A 19,394-nucleotide genomic window follows, 5' to 3' on the forward strand; every position below is an offset into this window, starting at 1 on the left:
TCTTGACTCTAAAAGCCCATGTGCTTGCAGTCCTGGTTCAGGTCATTGAAAAGTGTCTGTCTCAAAAGGTCAGCTCAAGTAACTGAAATTTCATGTAATATAATATAAGATAAGATAAGATACACCTTTATCGATCCCATAATTGAGAAATTCCAGTGTAACAATATATCCAATATAACCAGGAGTTGGATTGCATAGTGTCTGAACAATGTTATTGATGGTAAAGAAAGGACACAATGCCAAGTGACCCGAGTTAGATATAGATAGGCATATATCTGTGAACAGTGGTGAGTGATGAAAAAGGGATCTCACAGCTGTGACCTTGGCCTTGTCTTGCCTATCTGTAGACAACAGCTGCAGCTCTTTATTCTCCCTCTTGAAATGTATTTCACACCCTATCACTTGACGGACTATTGTTGAACTTCAGATCTCGAGATGTTTGATGTCACATAAATCCTGCGTGCCTACTTTATTTACACTATAGAGGCACAGTCTATGATAAAATATGAATAAGACCACCATTATAATATAGAACAGTGGATCTAACTTCTACTTAACAAATGGCCCTTAATTACAAGCATTTGAATTAATGTATTTTAAGAAAGAACACATGCCATTAGTGCTGCTCTGGAGCATACAGTATCATAGGACCTATCATGTCTTGATCATGATACAGATTAATAATTAATTGGATCACAATTAATTTGAATGTTGTGGATAGAAAGGGATTCTCTAGTCCCTTTTATAATAATGATGTCTTTGAAAGTTTTGCCAGGCATTGATTTATGCAATTCAATCAAAGCATAGAAACTTTTAATAATCAAATTTCCAGTATAAAGTAAACTTAATTATCATCAGATATTCTGATGTTGATTATCATTCCAAAAACTGCTTTATGTAACTTACGGAGACAAAAGAGAATTACTTGATAGATCGCAGCTTGTCCCCTCTCCCCCACCTCCTGCCTTCCCCTTTCTTTGTCATGTCCAGTCTATCGTATTAGTCTCTTGTTCACAAGATGAGAGCAACAATAGCAGCCCAAGGCTCTACCCAATTTGGAGAATGCTTTTTGTGAAAGGAAACCTGGATGCCATTTCTCTGATATGCATCCCCATATTTGGCTGACTAACAACCTTTATTAAGAGAGGCAGTCTGGTGTCAGCCACTGGATCCATCATTTCACTTGACAAAGGTTGACGGTCAAAGGTAAGAAAAACATCCACTCAAATGGGAAACTGCTGCTTCATAAGTGAAGAGTGTTTGTTGATGATGTTAGAATTACTCCCAGCTCTATATTGACAGTTGTTACTGCTAACAACATTTCGTAAGGGGTTACTGAAACATTGTGGTTGAGGAGATCCATTGTGTTACTGCTTTTTTATACTTGTCACTTGATTTGTCTCAGATAATGATGTAACATGACATTCTGTCTGCTTCTGTCTGCGAAATACAAATAACACAGATCCCAAGTACTTGTGGAGGGAAACACCTCAGGTAAAATTTACAGCTACATTTAAGTGACTGTAATCATTTCTTTATTATGGAATACAACAGTTAACCCAATTATTAAGTATCTTGCTTTTCTGTTGATACATGCATATGTCATGCAACAAATAATGCCTTTTCTGATTCTGACATTCTGGGGTTGTTGTCACATTTAAAAGGGCCTGAAATCCAATTTTCCTACATGTGAAGGACCTCTGCATGTCTATTGTACGGTGCCACCTGCTGAGTTTTCTACCGTGCATATGACAATAACCTTCTTGAATCTTTAATTTAATGTCAAAGGTGCATCCTTTTATTAAAGGAAAAAAGCTAAAGTTAAAATGTTTTAAAGAATACAGGTATGCTAACAAGACAATGATTGCAAGTATTGATTTTTGTGTGGGGATGTACATTTTCTAGGTTCATTATTCATATTATGTTGTTTGTCTTGTATGTGTTTTCGTTGGGTCTTATGTTAATCATCAATGGGGCAAATATGTGTGTACAAAGAAAATCACAGGCCACAAAATGTTTTTTTGTTAAAGGTTGAAAAATGGGTGATGCCGCAATGGCAGAGTTTGGGACAGCTGCTTCTTATCTTAGGAAGTCAGACAAGGAGCGTCTAGAAGCCCAGACACGTCCATTTGACATGAAGAAGGAGTGCTTTGTTCCTGATCCAGAGGTTGAGTATGTCAAAGGTTCCATCACTAGTCGTGATGGTGACTCTGTCACTGTCCAGACTGAATTTGGAAAGGTATGTACATCATGTCAGTTCAGTTCAATTCAGTTCAAATATAGGCTAATACACGTTTAAACCTTTGTTTAAAATTGTGTCATCTCTTTCTGCAGACTGTGACAGTGAAGGAGTGTGATGTTCACCCTCAGAACCCGCCAAAGTTTGATAAAATTGAGGACATGGCGATGTTCACCTTCCTCCATGAGCCCGCTGTGCTGTTTAACCTCAAAGAGCGTTACGCAGCATGGATGATTTATGTAAGACAGTGGCTTTAACTGTAAGATGATGGCTTTAACTGTAACTACTTCATTAATGAGACATCTCAGCATCTAAAACCCCAACTGTCTATTCCTCTTTTATTATGGCAGACCTACTCTGGGCTCTTCTGTGTGACTGTCAACCCCTACAAGTGGCTGCCAGTCTACAACCAAGAGGTGGTTGTTGCCTACAGAGGAAAGAAGAGGAGTGAAGCTCCTCCTCATATCTTCTCCATCTCTGACAATGCCTACCAGTACATGCTGGCAGGTAAAATGTCTACTTAAGCCTTAATTTTATTCAAAAGCTCTAATGTCATTACGTTTTTCACCTATACATTTGACAATTTTTTTGAAAATCTCTTCTTCTCACAGACAGAGAAAACCAGTCGATCCTTATCACGTAAGTCACGCTGCCAAGAAAAAAAAAAATCTCTCCAGTAGTTAAGGGTCATGGATCTTGGACTAAAACTTTCTGTCTCTCTTTCAGTGGAGAATCTGGTGCTGGAAAGACTGTAAACACCAAGCGTGTCATTCAGTACTTTGCCAGCATTGCTGCTGCTCCGGGTGCGAAGAAAGACCAAGCTGCTGAAAAGAAGGTGTGTATTACATACATATTTCTTAATATAATACAATAAAAAAATCAATTGTAAATTATTTAGTTTAAATAAGTTAGTAAGTCGAGTTCTCTTTCATAAAGCTTTTTCAAAAATGGCAGTAACCCTGAAGTGTCTTCGTTTGATGAACTCAGGGTACCCTGGAGGATCAAATCATTCAGGCTAACCCTGCTCTGGAGGCCTTTGGGAATGCCAAGACCATCAGGAATGACAACTCCTCCAGATTTGTGAGTGTCTGTGTGATTGCAGTGAGGCTACTTGATTATCACTGAAGGTTATTTTTTCATATTAGAAATATAAATGAACACTACTTTTCCTCTTAGGGTAAATTTATCAGAATTCATTTTGACAACCGAGGAAAGCTGGCCTCTGCTGACATCGAAACATGTAAGTGAAACTAAATACATCTCTACATCCATTTTCTAGGGCACCTATTCGTTTTATAACTTGTGGTGCTAGAACCAATGAAAGTATGTGAGAGACTAGTGACTAGTGACGATTTCGGACTATCACAGAGCTAACACACATACTAAAAGAACACACAAATACACACTCACATTCAAACCTATAGGAGATTTTGAGTCACCAGTTTGCCTAACCTGCACATAGGAAATCAGAGTAACTAAAGAAAGTCGCACAGAGACTAGGGGAATGTACAGACACACAGAAAGGCTTTTGCAAATTTGAACCCAGGAGCTTAATGCTATAACCTCTGAACCAATGTGCCAATAAAACACAATTAACAAAAAGTATTTAAATGTTTGATCACATTAAATTGTGGAAGTTCTGACCATTTTGTTTTAGATGTGTTAATGATGTGTAAATGTGTTATTTCTGTACAAACCTGTTAAATTTGTATAGTTGCATGATGCTGAGTGGTAAGATTCTTGTAATTAAAGTTAAACCCATGCCTACAGCAAATTATTTTATACTGAAACACAGTAACATTAACTATACCTCTAACAGACCTCCTGGAGAAGTCTCGTGTGACCTATCAGCTTAAAGCTGAGCGGGACTACCACATTTTCTACCAGATCTTGTCTCAGCAAAAACCAGAACTTCTGGGTAAGTGTACAATATAGATAGAATCACAATGTTTATTTACAATAACTGGTAGAAAATTGTTGCATCACATACATAAAATCAAACACTGCTAAACAAACACTGCCTCAATTGTTTAGTTTTTAAACATCTAGAAAAAGACCACCAAAAAAGACAAATTAAATAAAGGTTAAGCGCATGCTATATTATAGAATATTTTCACTGTGTTACCTCTCTGTTAAATGGCCTTTTCCAACGGGGAACTGAAGCTGTTATATCAAAGCAACCAAAATCCATTCACAAAAGCAGTAATTTAACTTAGCAGAACACTGAGTTGCTGGTCTATTGCGGGGTCAGTTGGTTCGTGTGTAAGGTAAGTAGGTAGGTTTTCAGTACTGGTAGATTTGGTTTATCCAAGGTTTTTACACTGCAACAAAGTACATACAATAGGCACAGCAGAAACATCAGATAGGTCACACCACAGTGTTTAACTATATATTTTCAGGGGCGTCGGTGGCTTAGTGGTAGAGCAGGTGCCCCATGTACAAGGCTGTTGCCGCAGCGGCCCGGGTTCAACTCCAGCCTGTGGCCCTTTGCTGCATGTCACTCCCCCTCTCTGTCCCCCCCTCACGCTCATCTGTCCTATCAATTAAAGGCCTAAAAATGCCCCGATAAATATCTTAATAAAAAAAAAAAACAACCTATATATTTTCAAATGTTAGAGCTGTGGCTGAAAATGACGACAGAAATCAACAAGTTTGCTGATTTTACATATCTCCATAATTCTAATTAACAGCCAGTGTTCTACCTGTAAGTGATTGTTGTTGTTGAGGCAACATCAAAGTGATTTGGTCTATACATGTGACATACGGTTATTATTACCATGCTGTACTACTGTATGCATTCAATCATAAAATAAATATTTTCTTTTTTGTGACTGTAATATTAGACATGTTGCTCATCACCAACAACCCCTATGACTACGCCTTCATCTCCCAAGGAGAGACAACAGTAGCCTCTATCAATGATTCTGAAGAGCTGATGGCCACTGATGTGAGCTGAATCTTTGATTGACAAAAGCAACATTTTAATCAAACATCAATTTAGATCAAAATAAGAAAATATCATAATTATTTATTTTTCTTTTATTCAGGACGCCTTTGATGTGCTGGGCTTCACTCAAGAAGAGAAGAACAGTATTTACAAGCTGACTGGTGCCATCATGCACTATGGTAACATGAAGTTTAAGCAGAAGCAGCGAGAAGAGCAGGCAGAAGCTGATGGCACTGAAGGTGAGAGAGGCTGTGATATGTAGATGGCTATTATTATATAATCATTATTATTATTATTATTATTATTATTATTATTATTAAAGATTTGGTGCAGCACAGATCCAGACTCCTTGGCGTTCCTGAGACACAATAATATGATAAAAATAAAACTTTTCAAATGATTATGTTTTTGCTCACTGCACTCACGTACCTGTTTATTAGTTACAATATGCTAAAACTAATGCAGTGTAATACTACAGTCTAGCGATAAATGTCAGGTTGAAGAGGCAGAGCCTTATGCATATGAGACTGATGCATATCTTAACTTTCTCAGTTGCTGACAAAGTTGCATATCTGATGGGCCTGAACTCTGCTGACCTCATCAAAGGTCTCTGTCACCCAAGAGTCAAAGTAGGAAATGAGTGGGTCACCAAGGGACAAAATGTCGCTCAGGTAATTACTTGAGGGAACCTTTTGAGGATAGCTTAATTTAAGAAAAAGTTAAGTTTATAAAGATGTTACTCATGATCTTTTCCCCAGGTGTACTATGCTGTCGGTGCACTGTCTAAGGCAGTATATGAGAAGATGTTCCTGTGGATGGTGGTGAGAATTAACCAGTCCCTGGACACCAAGCAGCCCCGTCAGTACTTTATTGGCGTACTGGACATTGCTGGATTTGAGATCTTTGATGTGAGTTTTGAATGGAATACACAACTAATAAACACGGGTAAACATGTTTGTTTAACATTTTTATTCCTGAGTTAATTTTGCTTACTATCAATGTAATTACAGTTCAACACCTTTGAGCAGCTGTGCATCAACTTCACCAATGAAAAACTGCAACAGTTTTTCAACCACCACATGTTTGTGCTGGAGCAGGAAGAGTACAAGAAAGAGGGCATTGAATGGACTTTCATAGATTTTGGGATGGACTTGCAGGCCTGCATTGACCTGATTGAAAAGGTGAGATACTGGACTATTACATGTCCAGACAAACATAAAGATTGACTGAAAATATTGTAACTGTTTTCAACCACTCATATTTTTGTCCCCTCAGCCCATGGGTATCATGTCCATCCTTGAAGAGGAGTGCATGTTCCCCAAAGCTTCTGATACCACCTTTAAAGCTAAGCTCTATGACAACCATCTGGGGAAATCCGGTAACTTTCAGAAGCCCAGAATTGTCAAAGGGAAACCAGAGGCCCATTTCTCCCTGGTTCATTATGCTGGAACTGTTGATTATAATATCAACAACTGGCTAGTGAAGAACAAGGATCCTCTGAATGAGACCGTTGTTGGACTCTTCCAGAAGTCTACTCTCAAGCTGTTAGGTACCCTCTTTGCAAATTATGCAGGAGCTGAGTCAGGTATGTTGACACTCACTACTTATAATTAATGTAAATATACTAAAACATACAGTAATGGTTGACAGTGATGAACATCTTAATACAGATTCAATCACTGAACAGTTTTTGTACAGCTTTCTGTCAATGAAATGTGGGTGATTATAATTGTTTATATAGTTGATTCTGGTGGGAAAGGCAAAGGTGGCAGCAAGAAGAAAGGTTCATCCTTCCAAACAGTATCAGCTTTGCACAGGGTAAGATATTTATCGTTTTGTTTTTTTTTCATTCACATGTTCAAGTAGTGGTTATGTGTCCAAGTTAGAAGGAGTTTAATTCTGCACACTTCACATGTAGGTTCAAGGTTTTTGTAAACAGCATAGATGAAAAGGGTATCTAAGCAAACCAAGACAGAAAAGTTAATAATTTACCAACAGTACTGTGTACATACTTGCCCATGGCTATGATACAGTTACCGAGTTCTGCTAACATATTGGATTAAATCATCTGGGTAGACATTTGTCTTTACAGTACAGTCTTTTTGAAGTTATCGTGTTAAACGCAACAAAAACATAAAGTGTATTCAAAGTTATGCATTAAAACTTGCAGGAGAACCTGAACAAGCTAATGACCAACTTGAGGTCAACTCACCCTCACTTTGTACGCTGCATCATCCCCAATGAGACCAAGACTCCTGGGGCCATGGAGAACCCTCTGGTGATGCACCAGCTGCGCTGTAACGGTGTGCTGGAAGGCATCAGGATCTGCAGAAAGGGCTTCCCAAACAGGATTCTCTATGGAGATTTCAAACAGAGGTTGACATGTGATGGACAAACCCAAATTTATAACTACCAGTGACAGTGAATGTCTTGTCTGAATTGTTGTGGTAGTATGATATGTTTTTTTTTTTTTTTTTTACAACATCCTACATATTTTATTTGTTGTATTTGTGTCAGATACCGTATTTTGAACCCTAATGCAATTCCTGAGGGACAATTCATCGACAACAAGAAGGCTGCTGAGAAACTGTTAGGTTCTCTGGATATTGACCATAACCAATACAAACTGGGGCACACCAAGGTCGGTATTATATATACAAAATGCATTTTTCATAACATACACTGTATGTTACAACTGAATATCTAATTTGCCTAAAATAAAAAAGGTGTTCTTCAAAGCTGGACTGTTGGGTCTGCTGGAAGAAATGCGAGATGACCGACTAGCACTAATCATCACTGGCATCCAAGCCCGGTCAAGAGGACTTCTGGCGAGAATTGAATTCCAGAAGATTGTTGAACGCAGGTAACTGCTCACAGCAAGGCCCAAATCTGTAAGTCAACTCAAATCAAGTCAGTTTTATTCATAAAGCTCAAGGAGCTTTACAGTCTGTAAATCTTGCAACACCCTCTATCATTAGACCCTTAACTCGTATCTGGGAAAACTTCAAGAAAAACCTATCAACCTACAAGAAAAAATTAAGAAACCATATCCACACAAAAAGCAGTACCTCAAAATGGACATGCGCTCTTCCTTACGTACACAAAACAAACAGTACAACTGCCACCAAATATCAAACATGGGAGAGCACTGTGAGGGGTGGGAATGGATTTAGGTCATATTGAAAAAGACAGTTCTGCAATCAGGTTAAAACTGGATTTATTTGTTTCATTTTGTACATGTTAATGTGAGGATATGAAAACATGAGCGTATTTAGGAAATGTGGGTATCTAATTTGGGCATATGTACACATTGCTGTTCTCTCTTGTGTTTGTTATTTCTCAATGAAAAGAGGTAGTAAAAAAATAAAATAAAATAAAAAAATCATGGATTTATCCCTGCTGGAAATGGCTTTATGATCAACTTTTTGTTGTCCACAGGGACGCACTACTTGTGATCCAGTGGAACATCCGTGCCTTCATGGGGGTCAAAAATTGGCCCTGGATGAAGATGTACTTCAAGATTAAACCCCTCCTGAAATCAGCAGAGACTGAAAAGGAGATGGCCAACATGAAGGAAGAGTTTGCCAAACTAAAAGAGGCTTACGCAAAATCTGAAGCACGCAAGAAGGAACTGGAAGAAAAAATGGTCTCTCTTCTCCAAGAGAAGAATGACCTGCAGCTTCAAGTTCAATCTGTATGTTCACAATCTGTCAGCATTAGAAAAAATATTAAAATAAAACGAAGTCTGCCAGTGTTTAATGCTGTGCCTTTTAAATAACAGGAGCAAGATAATCTGTGTGATGCTGAGGAAAGATGCGAGGGGCTGATCAAGAGCAAGATCCAGCTGGAGGCAAAAATCAAAGAGCAGTCAGAAAGACTAGAGGATGAGGAGGAGTTGAATGCTGAACTGACTGCTAAGAAGAGGAAGCTGGAGGATGAGTGCTCTGAGCTGAAGAAAGACATTGATGACTTAGAGTTAACTCTGGCCAAAGTGGAGAAAGAGAAGCACGCTACTGAGAACAAGGTACCACAAACACTAATTGCTGTGAAATTAACAACAAAACAACTGTTGAAGTCCTTGATTAAAAAAAATCCTCTGGCCATAGGTTAAGAACCTGACTGAGGAGATGGCTGCTTTGGATGAAATCATTGCTAAGTTGACAAAGGAAAAGAAAGCCTTACAGGAAGCTCATCAGCAAACACTGGATGACCTGCAGAGTGAAGAAGACAAAGTCAACACTCTGACGAAGGCCAAGGTTAAGCTGGAGCAGCAAGTGGATGATGTAAGAATTTACAAGATCAGATGGATTTGTTTTTAACATGTAAAATAATGGCTTGATAAAAAGTTAGTCATTATCACCCACAGCTTGAAGGGTCCCTGGAGCAAGAGAAGAAAGTGCGTATGGATCTTGAGAGAGCAAAGCGGAAGCTTGAGGGAGACCTAAAGTTAACTCAAGAGAGTCTCATGGACCTGGAAAATGACAAGCAGCAACTCGAAGAGAGGCTGAAAAAGTAACATAAATTTTGCTCTATAAAAATAAAAACAGATATTAAAATATGTATCAGCTGGTACATGTCAATTTATTCTTTTTTATCCACAGGAAAGATTTTGAAATCAGCCAACTTATTGGCAAGATAGAAGACGAACAAGTGATGAGTGCCCAGCTCCAGAAAAAATTGAAGGAGTTACAGGTAATAATTTAAATAGGATAAAGAAACTTGATTAAGATGGTGCATGGACATGGAATTTCAAAACAACGATTCATAGTTTAGTCAAAATCCAAAAATTCCATTCAGGGTTTTGTTTTCATTTTGGTCTAGGCCCGCATCGAGGAGCTGGAGGAAGAGCTTGAGGCAGAACGAGCTGCCCGAGCAAAGGTGGAGAAGCAGAGGTCAGACTTGTCCAGAGAGCTGGAGGAGATCAGTGAGAGGTTGGAGGAGGCTGGTGGAGCAACAACTGCCCAGATTGAGATGAACAAGAAGAGGGAGGCTGAGTTCCAGAAACTCCGCAGAGACCTTGAAGAGGCCACTCTGCAGCATGAAGCCACTGCTGCCACTCTCAGGAAGAAACAAGCTGACAGTGTTGCTGATCTGGGAGAGCAGATCGACAACCTGCAGAGAGTCAAGCAGAAACTGGAGAAGGAGAAGAGTGAGCTCAGACTGGAGCTGGATGATGTGGTCTCCAATATGGAGCAGATTGTTAAGACAAAGGTATAACATTTGTTTAAGCTTTTTTCTGCCTACTGGTTGATGAACATTTTATTTTGTTAGTCTAAACCACCTTTTATATGTTTGAGGTAGGTTATGTGCCAGTGTTAATGTTTTTTCTTTCCAGAACAATTTGGAGAAAATGTGCCGGTCTCTGGAAGACCAGATGAATGAATATAAAACAAGGGCAGAGGAAGGACAGCGAGCCATCAATGACTTCACCATGCAGAAAGCAAAGCTTCAGACTGAGAATGGTATGATTTTGATTTAAGCAGTGTGTTTTATGTGGGATATAATGAAGTGCTCATTTGGCTCTTCCATCAAAATTAGGTGAACTTTCAAGGAGGCTTGAGGAAAAAGATTCCCTGGTGTCTCAACTAACCAGAGGAAAACAGTCCTACACTCAACAACTTGAAGACCTAAAAAGACAGCTAGAGGAGGAAGTCAAGGTAGCAACTAAATACCAGTGAGAACTTGGTACAGATGTTGGCATAAAGATGCACTGAGATATGCTTCCATTTCAGGCCAAGAATGCTTTAGCCCATGCAGTGCAGTCTGCTCGTCATGACTGTGACCTGCTCAGGGAGCAGTATGAGGAGGAGCAGGAGGCCAAGGCTGAACTTCAGCGCAGCATGTCCAAGGCCAACTCTGAGGTGGCTCAGTGGAGAACTAAGTACGAAACTGATGCCATCCAGAGGACCGAGGAACTGGAGGAGGCTAAGTGAGTAAAAATGTATTTTCACTCCAACAATTTGGCAAAGTTTAAAAGCAATTAACCATGAATGAATTCTGTCATAATGCAGAAAGAAGCTGGCTCAGCGTCTGCAGGAGGCTGAGGAGGCTGTAGAAGCAGTGAATGCTAAATGTTCCTCTCTGGAGAAGACCAAACACAGGCTGCAGAATGAGATTGAAGATCTCATGGTGGATGTGGAGAGGTCTAATGCTGCTGCTGCTGCTCTGGACAAGAAGCAAAGAAACTTTGACAAGGTTAAATTTAAAAATCATTTGGCACTTTTACTCTTTTAGTTGAAGAATGACAGTGTAATTGACCTTGAAGCACATATATTTCAGATCTTGGCAGAATGGAAACAGAAGTATGAAGAGTCTCAAACAGAGCTGGAGAGCTCTCAGAAGGAAGCCAGGTCTCTGAGCACTGAGCTCTTTAAACTAAAGAACTCCTATGAAGAATCTCTTGAACATCTGGAGACCATGAAGAGAGAGAATAAGAATCTGCAGGGTAAGGGTGACACCAGCTCACGCCTCCATTGAAGAATTTGTTGTCATGAGTAAACCAGTGATAATGTTACATTTTGTTTCTCAGAGGAAATATCTGACCTCACTGAGCAAATTGGTGAGAGTGGAAAGAGCATTCATGAACTTGAGAAGATTCGAAAACAATTGGAACAAGAGAAGTCTGAGATACAAACAGCCCTGGAGGAAGCAGAGGTGTGATGAATTCAAAGTGCTCATGGTGAACCTTAAGAACATTTTTAATATTGGTAATAACTTGACATATATTTCATTTTCATTCTTATTTCATGACAGGCCTCACTGGAGCATGAAGAAGGGAAGATTCTCAGAGCCCAGCTTGAGTTTAACCAGATTAAGGCTGATATTGAGCGCAAGCTGTCTGAAAAAGATGAAGAGATGGAGCAAGCAAAGAGAAACCAACAGCGTATGGTGGATACTCTTCAGAGCTCTCTTGAGGCCGAGACTCGAAGCAGGAATGAGGCCCTCCGTTTGAAGAAGAAGATGGAGGGAGACCTCAATGAGATGGAGATTCAGCTGAGCCAGGCCAACAGGCAGGCAGCTGAGGCTCAGAAACAACTTAAGGCTGTTCATGCCCATCTGAAGGTTTGCATTTTTTTTAAAGAACACCTTGGACATAGTATATTATTAATTGATTTACCTTGCTGCACAATAATTGTTCCACTCTTCCAGGATGCTCAACTCCAGCTCGATGACTCTCTTCGAGCCAATGATGATCTAAAGGAAAACAGTGCCATCGTTGAGAGACGCAACAACCTGCTTCAGGCTGAAGTGGAGGAGCTCAGGGGTGCTCTGGAGCAAGCTGAGAGAAGTCGCAAACTTGCTGAGCAAGAGCTGCTGGATGTTAGTGAGAGGGTGCAGCTACTGCACTCACAGGTGAGATGCAGCAATCATCAATACATTCTAGTGTGTCTGTTTTACATTCACTGTTTTCACAATGGAAATGCCACTATTAATTATTAATTTACTTTGCCAAATTAGAATACTAGTCTGATAAATCAAAAGAAGAAGCTGGAGGCTGATACTGCCCAGCTTCAGACTGAAGTAGAGGAAGCAGTACAAGAGTGCAGAAATGCTGAAGAGAAGGCCAAGAAGGCCATTACTGATGCTGCCATGATGGCAGAGGAGCTGAAGAAAGAGCAGGACACCAGTGCTCACCTGGAGCGTATGAAGAAGAACATGGAGCAAACCATCAAAGACCTGCAGCACCGTCTGGATGAAGCTGAACAGATCGCCATGAAGGGAGGCAAGAAGCAGTTGCAGAAGCTCGAGGCCAGGGTGAGTATAAATAATTTAAAGTGAACAACCTAATAAAAATACTGAATCATCAAAATCAGACTATATCATAGATCTTCGAACTGTAATGTTTCCTCACAATCAAAAAGCCTACACAAAAATATGAAATATAAAAAACTCAATCTTCAAATCATTTCCTTCACAGATCAAAGAACTGGAATGTGAAGTAGAGGCTGAACAAAAAAAGTCCAGCGATGCTGTCAAGGGAATACGAAAATATGAGAGACGAATCAAAGAGTTGACTTACCAGGCAAGTTTTAACTCATTTACAAAATTGTGTAACATTGAAAGTGTAATTTCTATTAGAACTACAAGTCTTTGGTCTTTCTGTTGTTTTCAGACAGAGGAGGATCGTAAGAATCTTGTCCGTCTGCAAGATCTGGTAGACAAGCTACAGCTAAAGGTCAAATCCTACAAGAGAGCTGCAGAGGAAGCTGTAAGTACTCTTAGTATTTTATAGAGACTAATATAGAAAAAAAAAAGCATTAAAACTGTCAAAGCTTATTGTGTGTGCTTATTTCCTGATCAAGACAGTGAGAGCTATGTGGTAGAGCTAGACACTACGGCCAAAACAGGCATTTTCTTATCAGCATAGCGATAGAGCTGACTGATAAGCCCTTGATAAACCGCATTAGATTTGCACAGTCCAGTACAAACATTCTGTCAATTAACACTGATAAATAATCTTAAACATAATTGATTATTATATGAAAATGCAATTGAAAAAACTATTGTCAGCTGTAAAGTTTCATAACATCAACAACATAAGTGCAGTAAAGTCAAGCACTAATAAGGATATTGCATTTCTGTTTCACAGGAGGAACAGGCCAACAGTAATCTTACCAAGTTTCGTAAGATTCAACATGAGCTCGATGAAGCTGAAGAGAGAGCTGATATCGCTGAGTCTCAGGTCAACAAGCTACGTGCCAAGAGCCGTGATGTTGGGTCAAAGGTCAGTTATTGATTTTTATCCTGTTTTATGTCAGGAACTCTACATGTGCCTGTTTTGTGCCCAATCAGAGTTAAAGTAAATACAGTGCTGTTGCAATCAGGATGATGTGTTATGAATAAAATATATAATAATTTATCACATGAAATGCATTGGGATCACAAATAAAACATTAAAGCCCTGTTTCCACCAAAAACCTTTGGTATCGTACCTTTAGAACCAAAAGTAACCCCTACCGATACACTGTAGATCCATTAAGCGTTTCCACCACAGACAGTACTCTGAAATATGGGCAGGGTTATTACTCACAGCTCCGTCCAGCTTCTGCTGTATGTCTTCTTCATTTGTGATACAGAGGGATGTCTGCACCTTGTTATCGTCCACAGGACAGGGTTGGCGCACTGACATCTTTAGAACAAAAAAGAAAACACTGGAGTTAAAGTCTCTTCATGGGATATTTAAATATAATGGGTTTGTGCACTGAGTTTTCTTCTCCAGATGAGGATTAGAGTATATGTCGGTTGTAATCCATATACATTTTTTAAACACTTAAAGATCCAATCCTAAAGCATATGTCATCCAAGAGAGCCAGCAAAAACAAATGGAATGGTCTGAGTTGTCATATTTAAGCTGAGTTGACTGACTGCACTGAGCAGTATTACAAGTAAAGGTTCCACCATCAAAGCTGCCAGTAGCTGCCCGCAGTCAACACAGCGACTTATTTATTTTTTCTCGGTCTATGGCTGCTGCACGAGGCAACAAAACATCCTTTCATTTTATAGTTAAAGTTTACCAATGTATGAAAAACTTGCCATGGCATGAACAGTGGTTACAGGACCTTCAAAACCAGCTACAACTAAGACCTGAGCAAGTGACAGTTGTTGACTAATCAACACACTGCAGTGTTTCTAGCTGCACCTTTTAGTACTGGATCTGATTGCTAGGCACCCCAGCAGAATAGTGACCAAAAATGGTGACAGTTCTATTGGTACCATCCACAACTACTCACAATGGAAACTGAAAAATAACTGTTCTAATGTGTACTGAACTAAACTGAACTGAACCGGACTGCTTGCCGGAAACGAGGCTTAAGGTATTGTTTATTAACCACTCAGTATATCACTAGAACCCTATACTATACTGTGCGCACAAAACTAAAATGTAGGACAGTGAATTTACAACATTTTGTTTTGATTGTGCCACTGTGTCAAAAAATATAATGCATTTAGAAGTAACATTTTAAATAACAAATAAATATATTTCACTATTGACTTGTTTTTCTCTTATTTCAGAAAGGACATGATGGGGAGTGAAGCTCATGGAATGAATTCTTGTTTCTGAGGCATCTGATGTCTGAATAATGGTGTCTCCCTAAGCATGTCAGTTGTTCAGTAGAATAAAGTAATCTGCATCTCAAACTGTGCCTTGGCTTTTTCTGCAACTTCATATTGGTACACTTGCCTTCAAATAGTTAAGTACAGTTACAGTTATGGCTGATGTAGCCATTACTACATAATTAAAATGCAGTATCTATGTTACAATTATAACCTACATGTAAAATATGGGATTGTAGCTGCACACATCACTGCACAACAAATCAAACCAGCATTTTTTGTTAAAATCTGAATCTCTGTCTGCGTGATTGGTTTATCACCATGTGAATTTAAGTTTTTATATTTATACTGTGACATACTGACAGACATTCAAGCAGATCAACTAGATTTCTGTATACAGTACACACTCTGCATTATAACCTGGTTGTATCTTCCATAAAACAGTTAATACTTAATGAAAAAAACTTTAATTTGTTAATTTTACCACACAACAAACAACCTTTGACCATATCCAGCAACACTGTTGGGGTAGGGTGGAGGGAGGGGTTCTGTGTGGTCAGAAATACGCTCTGTTTCACACCCAACAGTGCTATCACAGTGGAGGGACACAAATCCTGGAGTGCAGTTCTACATCACTGCAGCAGGTTTAGCGTTAAACCACTAGAGTCCTGCTGGACTTGAATGATCTTTACAAAGCAGGATTTCATTGGATGCTGGGCAGTTGATGGGTCTGCCCCCCTAATTTGTTTTGTTGACACAAATAGCCTGCAGATAATAACTGCGATCAATGTGAGAAGGATTAAGAAGGGTTTCAGTTAAGTCGTGATAAAGAGTCATTGTGCTAAACAGGAAAATCTTTGTGATTGAACTGTTAATTAAAATGGACTGATTATATCCACAACATAATTCACGTTACCATGAAGTGTTTTTTTTAAAAAAATATCTATTGAGATTATATTTATGGATTTTTCGATACACACAGCATTTTTTGAAAAGGTTTCAATACAAATTTCCTGCAGTATCGTTACACCGATAACAGCTCAACTTTCTCAAACTTTTTCCCACAGTCATTCTGCTATTCTCTGCTACTAAACAACATTGTCATGTTATAGCCTTGTTACATTTATTTTCTAACTAGAATTACCTCCTTATGGTTGTATGCCAACAACCAATCAAGTTGCAGTTTATGTGTCATGCATGACAGTAGTCGATGCTTTGAATACGGATGCTGCAAAGAAGCTACAAACTCCAAAACGTGGATGATTCCCTCACATGTTCAACATGGCAGCATTCAGCACATGTTCAAGATGAGTGTCTCCAATTCAGTATCTTACCAAATATCTTTCCCTCTGTTTTTGAGTTATGACATTGAATAAAGACCAGAAAATATTGTGGTGTCACAGTGAAGTTGATCTTTGACCTTTTGGATATAAATGTCTCCACTCATCCTTTGATTTTTGTCTTAAATTTTTGTCCTAATTAGTGTATGAATTTCTTGAGTTATGGCCAAAACAAGTTTTGTGAGATCATAGTGACTTTTGACCATCACAATCTTATCAGTTCATCTTTCCAAGTGGACAGTTGTGCCAAATTTAAAAAAAAAAAAAAAAAAAAAAAATCCCTCCAGGTCCTCTTGAGAGATTGTGTTTAACAGAGTGACTGAGCTGTGAAGTCACTGTTACCTTGACCTTCAACCACCAAAACTGAATCAATTTATCCTTGAGTCCAAGTGGATATTTGTGCCAAATTTAAGGAAATTCCTTGTCAAAATATAACGTCCATGAGAATGGGATGGACAAACGTATGGAAATACACATGCAAGGACTGACGGACAGACAATCTGAAAACATGCACAGCCATGGCTGTCACTGGCGCAGAGGCATATTAAAAAAATATATTTTATACCCTCAATGTCAATTTGTTACTGTGGTATAACAATAGTATGGAACATTCATATCTTTTAATGTTTTGTATCAAAGTTAGAAATTCCAGTATTGTGGCAACATTATTGGCAAATAATTATGACCTCTTTATAGAGATAGACCTGTCATTGATAATGATGAGATGTGAAGCAGCAATTCTCTTATATCCTTACCTGTTACACTGAGGTACGCTTGCTGAGGGTGTCTCATTCCTAAGATTTGTGCTGTTTCCAATAAAAGCCTAGAAAGACAAGCATGAAATGCTAAGGAACTTATCACCAAAGGCACTTCAAACATGCAGCATTATTACAAATGAAGCGAAATTTCTACATCAGCAAATTATTCAAATACATTACAAAAAACTGACAAGAATACATCAAAGTATGTTCACTAACATAAAATGCAACATCTCATAGCCTTTAGCTTTTGGTACTATTGCAGAAATACTTAAAATAAGTTGACTATAATCACTACAATGTCACCACATATCCCCACGACAAGGGTCATCATGGAAAGGAACGCTTTTATCTATATTTTATAAATCTTTCAAAACAACATTACTCGAATTACACATTGCAGTAAGATTTTATGAAAAAGTTTACATTTATTGTGCATATATTATAGATTGGGCATATGTCATATTTCACTTGATGAACAACACAATTATCATATAATTCCTACCTTTTTACCCTGTGTCTCTGTTATGTGCCATGTTCAGTCTTCATCAGAAGAACAACTTCTAAATCTATAGTCTTCCAGATCTGTGCACAAATGCACCAGCCACAAACTTCATTGTCTGAATGGAGGCCAGCATAAAGGGTAAGACAAGAGAAGGACACATGGAGGCAGGGTCCAATACTCAACACCTCCTCAAGTGACTCTCAGTGAATAACAAGCATTCTAACAATAGCAACCTCATCTAAAACCACAGTTGGCTCAGATTTCAAACTTAAGAGAGACAAGGTGCCTCACACCTTCCCTTGTGTGTACATGTGATTGCAGAAGTTGGAGGTACAAGGACTGTGGACAGCTGGGAATGGGACCTTTGACAGAGGGCTGAGTGCTCTTCGCCTGGAATAGATTTACGCTAAGTAAAGGAGGTCAGAATTCCGGTATAAAGGGAAAGACATTTTCAACAGTGTATGGAGGACGTTCTGAATGACCTTCTATTGTTACCTTGGCTAAGCAACGTTTATTGATAAGGTTTTGGTATATCAGGGTCTGCTGTATAACATCCTTTTGAAACTCTATCATTGAGGCCATCGAGTAAACTTAAATGCAAGTTCCTGTTCAACAGTTACCTATTGTAGTTCTTGTGTTACTTCTCAAGTGAAGGCAAGTCATTTTTCTTTACATAGCCCAATATCAAAAATCATAAATCTGCCTCTAGGGGTTTCACGATGTGTACAGTACAAGTCACCTTCTGTTATTAGATCCTCAATTCAGATAAGGGAGAAAACGTAAACAAGGTCAAAGTGAGAGAAAGCTTAGGAAGAACAACTGAGGAAGTTAGGATGGAAAAATCAAGAACTCAGGTATGCGCTCCATTTGTTTGATGGATTACCATTCAGCCCTATAACAACCTGCAGTCTTCTTCTTATCATATCTCTACTACCTGAACTCACTGGTGAATCTGTGGTCCAGCAGGAGTTGCTGTCAGAGGCTGTTTATTGTAGTTACATAAACGGAGACCTTGGTTGAGCAATCTGCCTATAAGTAAAACAACAGATGCACCAACAGATGGACTGAACAAGCTGAAACAGAATATAGCCTACCTGTACAACTGTAAGTCTCAGATATTTATTAACGGCAACTAGATTTCAACATAAATTGCTTTTGTTCTATGAAAGGTTTGTGGCACTTAGCTCTAGAGGAGTAAACTAGTCTGGAGAAAACACCTCTGCTGTGTATTATACGGTATTCCTACTGGCTCACTGACTCCATCTGAAACCATAATCATGTGTTCTTTTATACATAAGTATGCATTCAGGTGCCAGTAAGTGTGTAGTGTGTGTAAATATGTTTCTTGTAAGTGTACCAGTATGTATGCCCCTATCTAAAAATGCCATAAGCATTATTTGACCACCAGCTTTGAGAATTCTGAAACCTCACTTGCTTTCAATTGTTGTTAAGTGCTGTTAGCCCCCAGTGCTAAGACTGCATAGTCTAAACTGTATACCGTGGTATGAAAAGTGCAATTCTACCAGTCAGACACATTGTGCTTATCACT

At 38.9% G+C, this 19,394-nt stretch overlaps 1 protein-coding gene and 1 long non-coding RNA gene across 2 annotated transcripts; one reads left to right on the forward strand and one right to left on the reverse strand.

Moving 5' to 3' along the window:
* Positions 1 to 1,172: 1,172 nt before the first annotated feature.
* LOC125901779 (myosin-7) lies at positions 1,173 to 15,326 on the forward strand. Its single transcript, XM_049597689.1, has 39 exons — positions 1,173 to 1,206; positions 1,463 to 1,494; positions 2,031 to 2,239; positions 2,335 to 2,478; positions 2,590 to 2,746; positions 2,851 to 2,878; positions 2,966 to 3,074; positions 3,227 to 3,319; positions 3,416 to 3,479; positions 4,059 to 4,157; positions 5,083 to 5,186; positions 5,287 to 5,425; positions 5,739 to 5,857; positions 5,945 to 6,094; positions 6,197 to 6,367; positions 6,462 to 6,771; positions 6,928 to 7,004; positions 7,357 to 7,562; positions 7,704 to 7,827; positions 7,913 to 8,049; positions 8,625 to 8,880; positions 8,968 to 9,210; positions 9,293 to 9,469; positions 9,553 to 9,698; positions 9,788 to 9,878; positions 10,008 to 10,397; positions 10,522 to 10,648; positions 10,725 to 10,843; positions 10,919 to 11,115; positions 11,198 to 11,381; positions 11,466 to 11,631; positions 11,716 to 11,840; positions 11,940 to 12,248; positions 12,336 to 12,539; positions 12,645 to 12,941; positions 13,105 to 13,213; positions 13,304 to 13,395; positions 13,777 to 13,911; positions 15,201 to 15,326. The coding sequence occupies exons 3-39, from the start codon at positions 2,039 to 2,041 to the stop codon at positions 15,219 to 15,221; spliced, it is 5,820 nt and encodes a 1,939-aa protein (XP_049453646.1). The 5' UTR covers positions 1,173 to 1,206; positions 1,463 to 1,494; positions 2,031 to 2,038; the 3' UTR covers positions 15,222 to 15,326.
* Positions 14,218 to 17,960, reverse strand: LOC125901788 (uncharacterized). The gene is made up of 3 exons (XR_007451028.1): positions 17,846 to 17,960; positions 17,338 to 17,405; positions 14,218 to 14,316 (listed from the first exon to the last, which is right to left on the reverse strand). It is a non-coding gene; the product is annotated as an uncharacterized LOC125901788 (long non-coding RNA).
* Positions 17,961 to 19,394: the final 1,434 nt, after the last annotated feature.

This window comes from Epinephelus fuscoguttatus, linkage group LG15, assembly GCF_011397635.1.
Source record: "Epinephelus fuscoguttatus linkage group LG15, E.fuscoguttatus.final_Chr_v1".
NCBI classification, from domain to species: Eukaryota; Metazoa; Chordata; class Actinopteri; order Perciformes; family Serranidae; genus Epinephelus; species Epinephelus fuscoguttatus.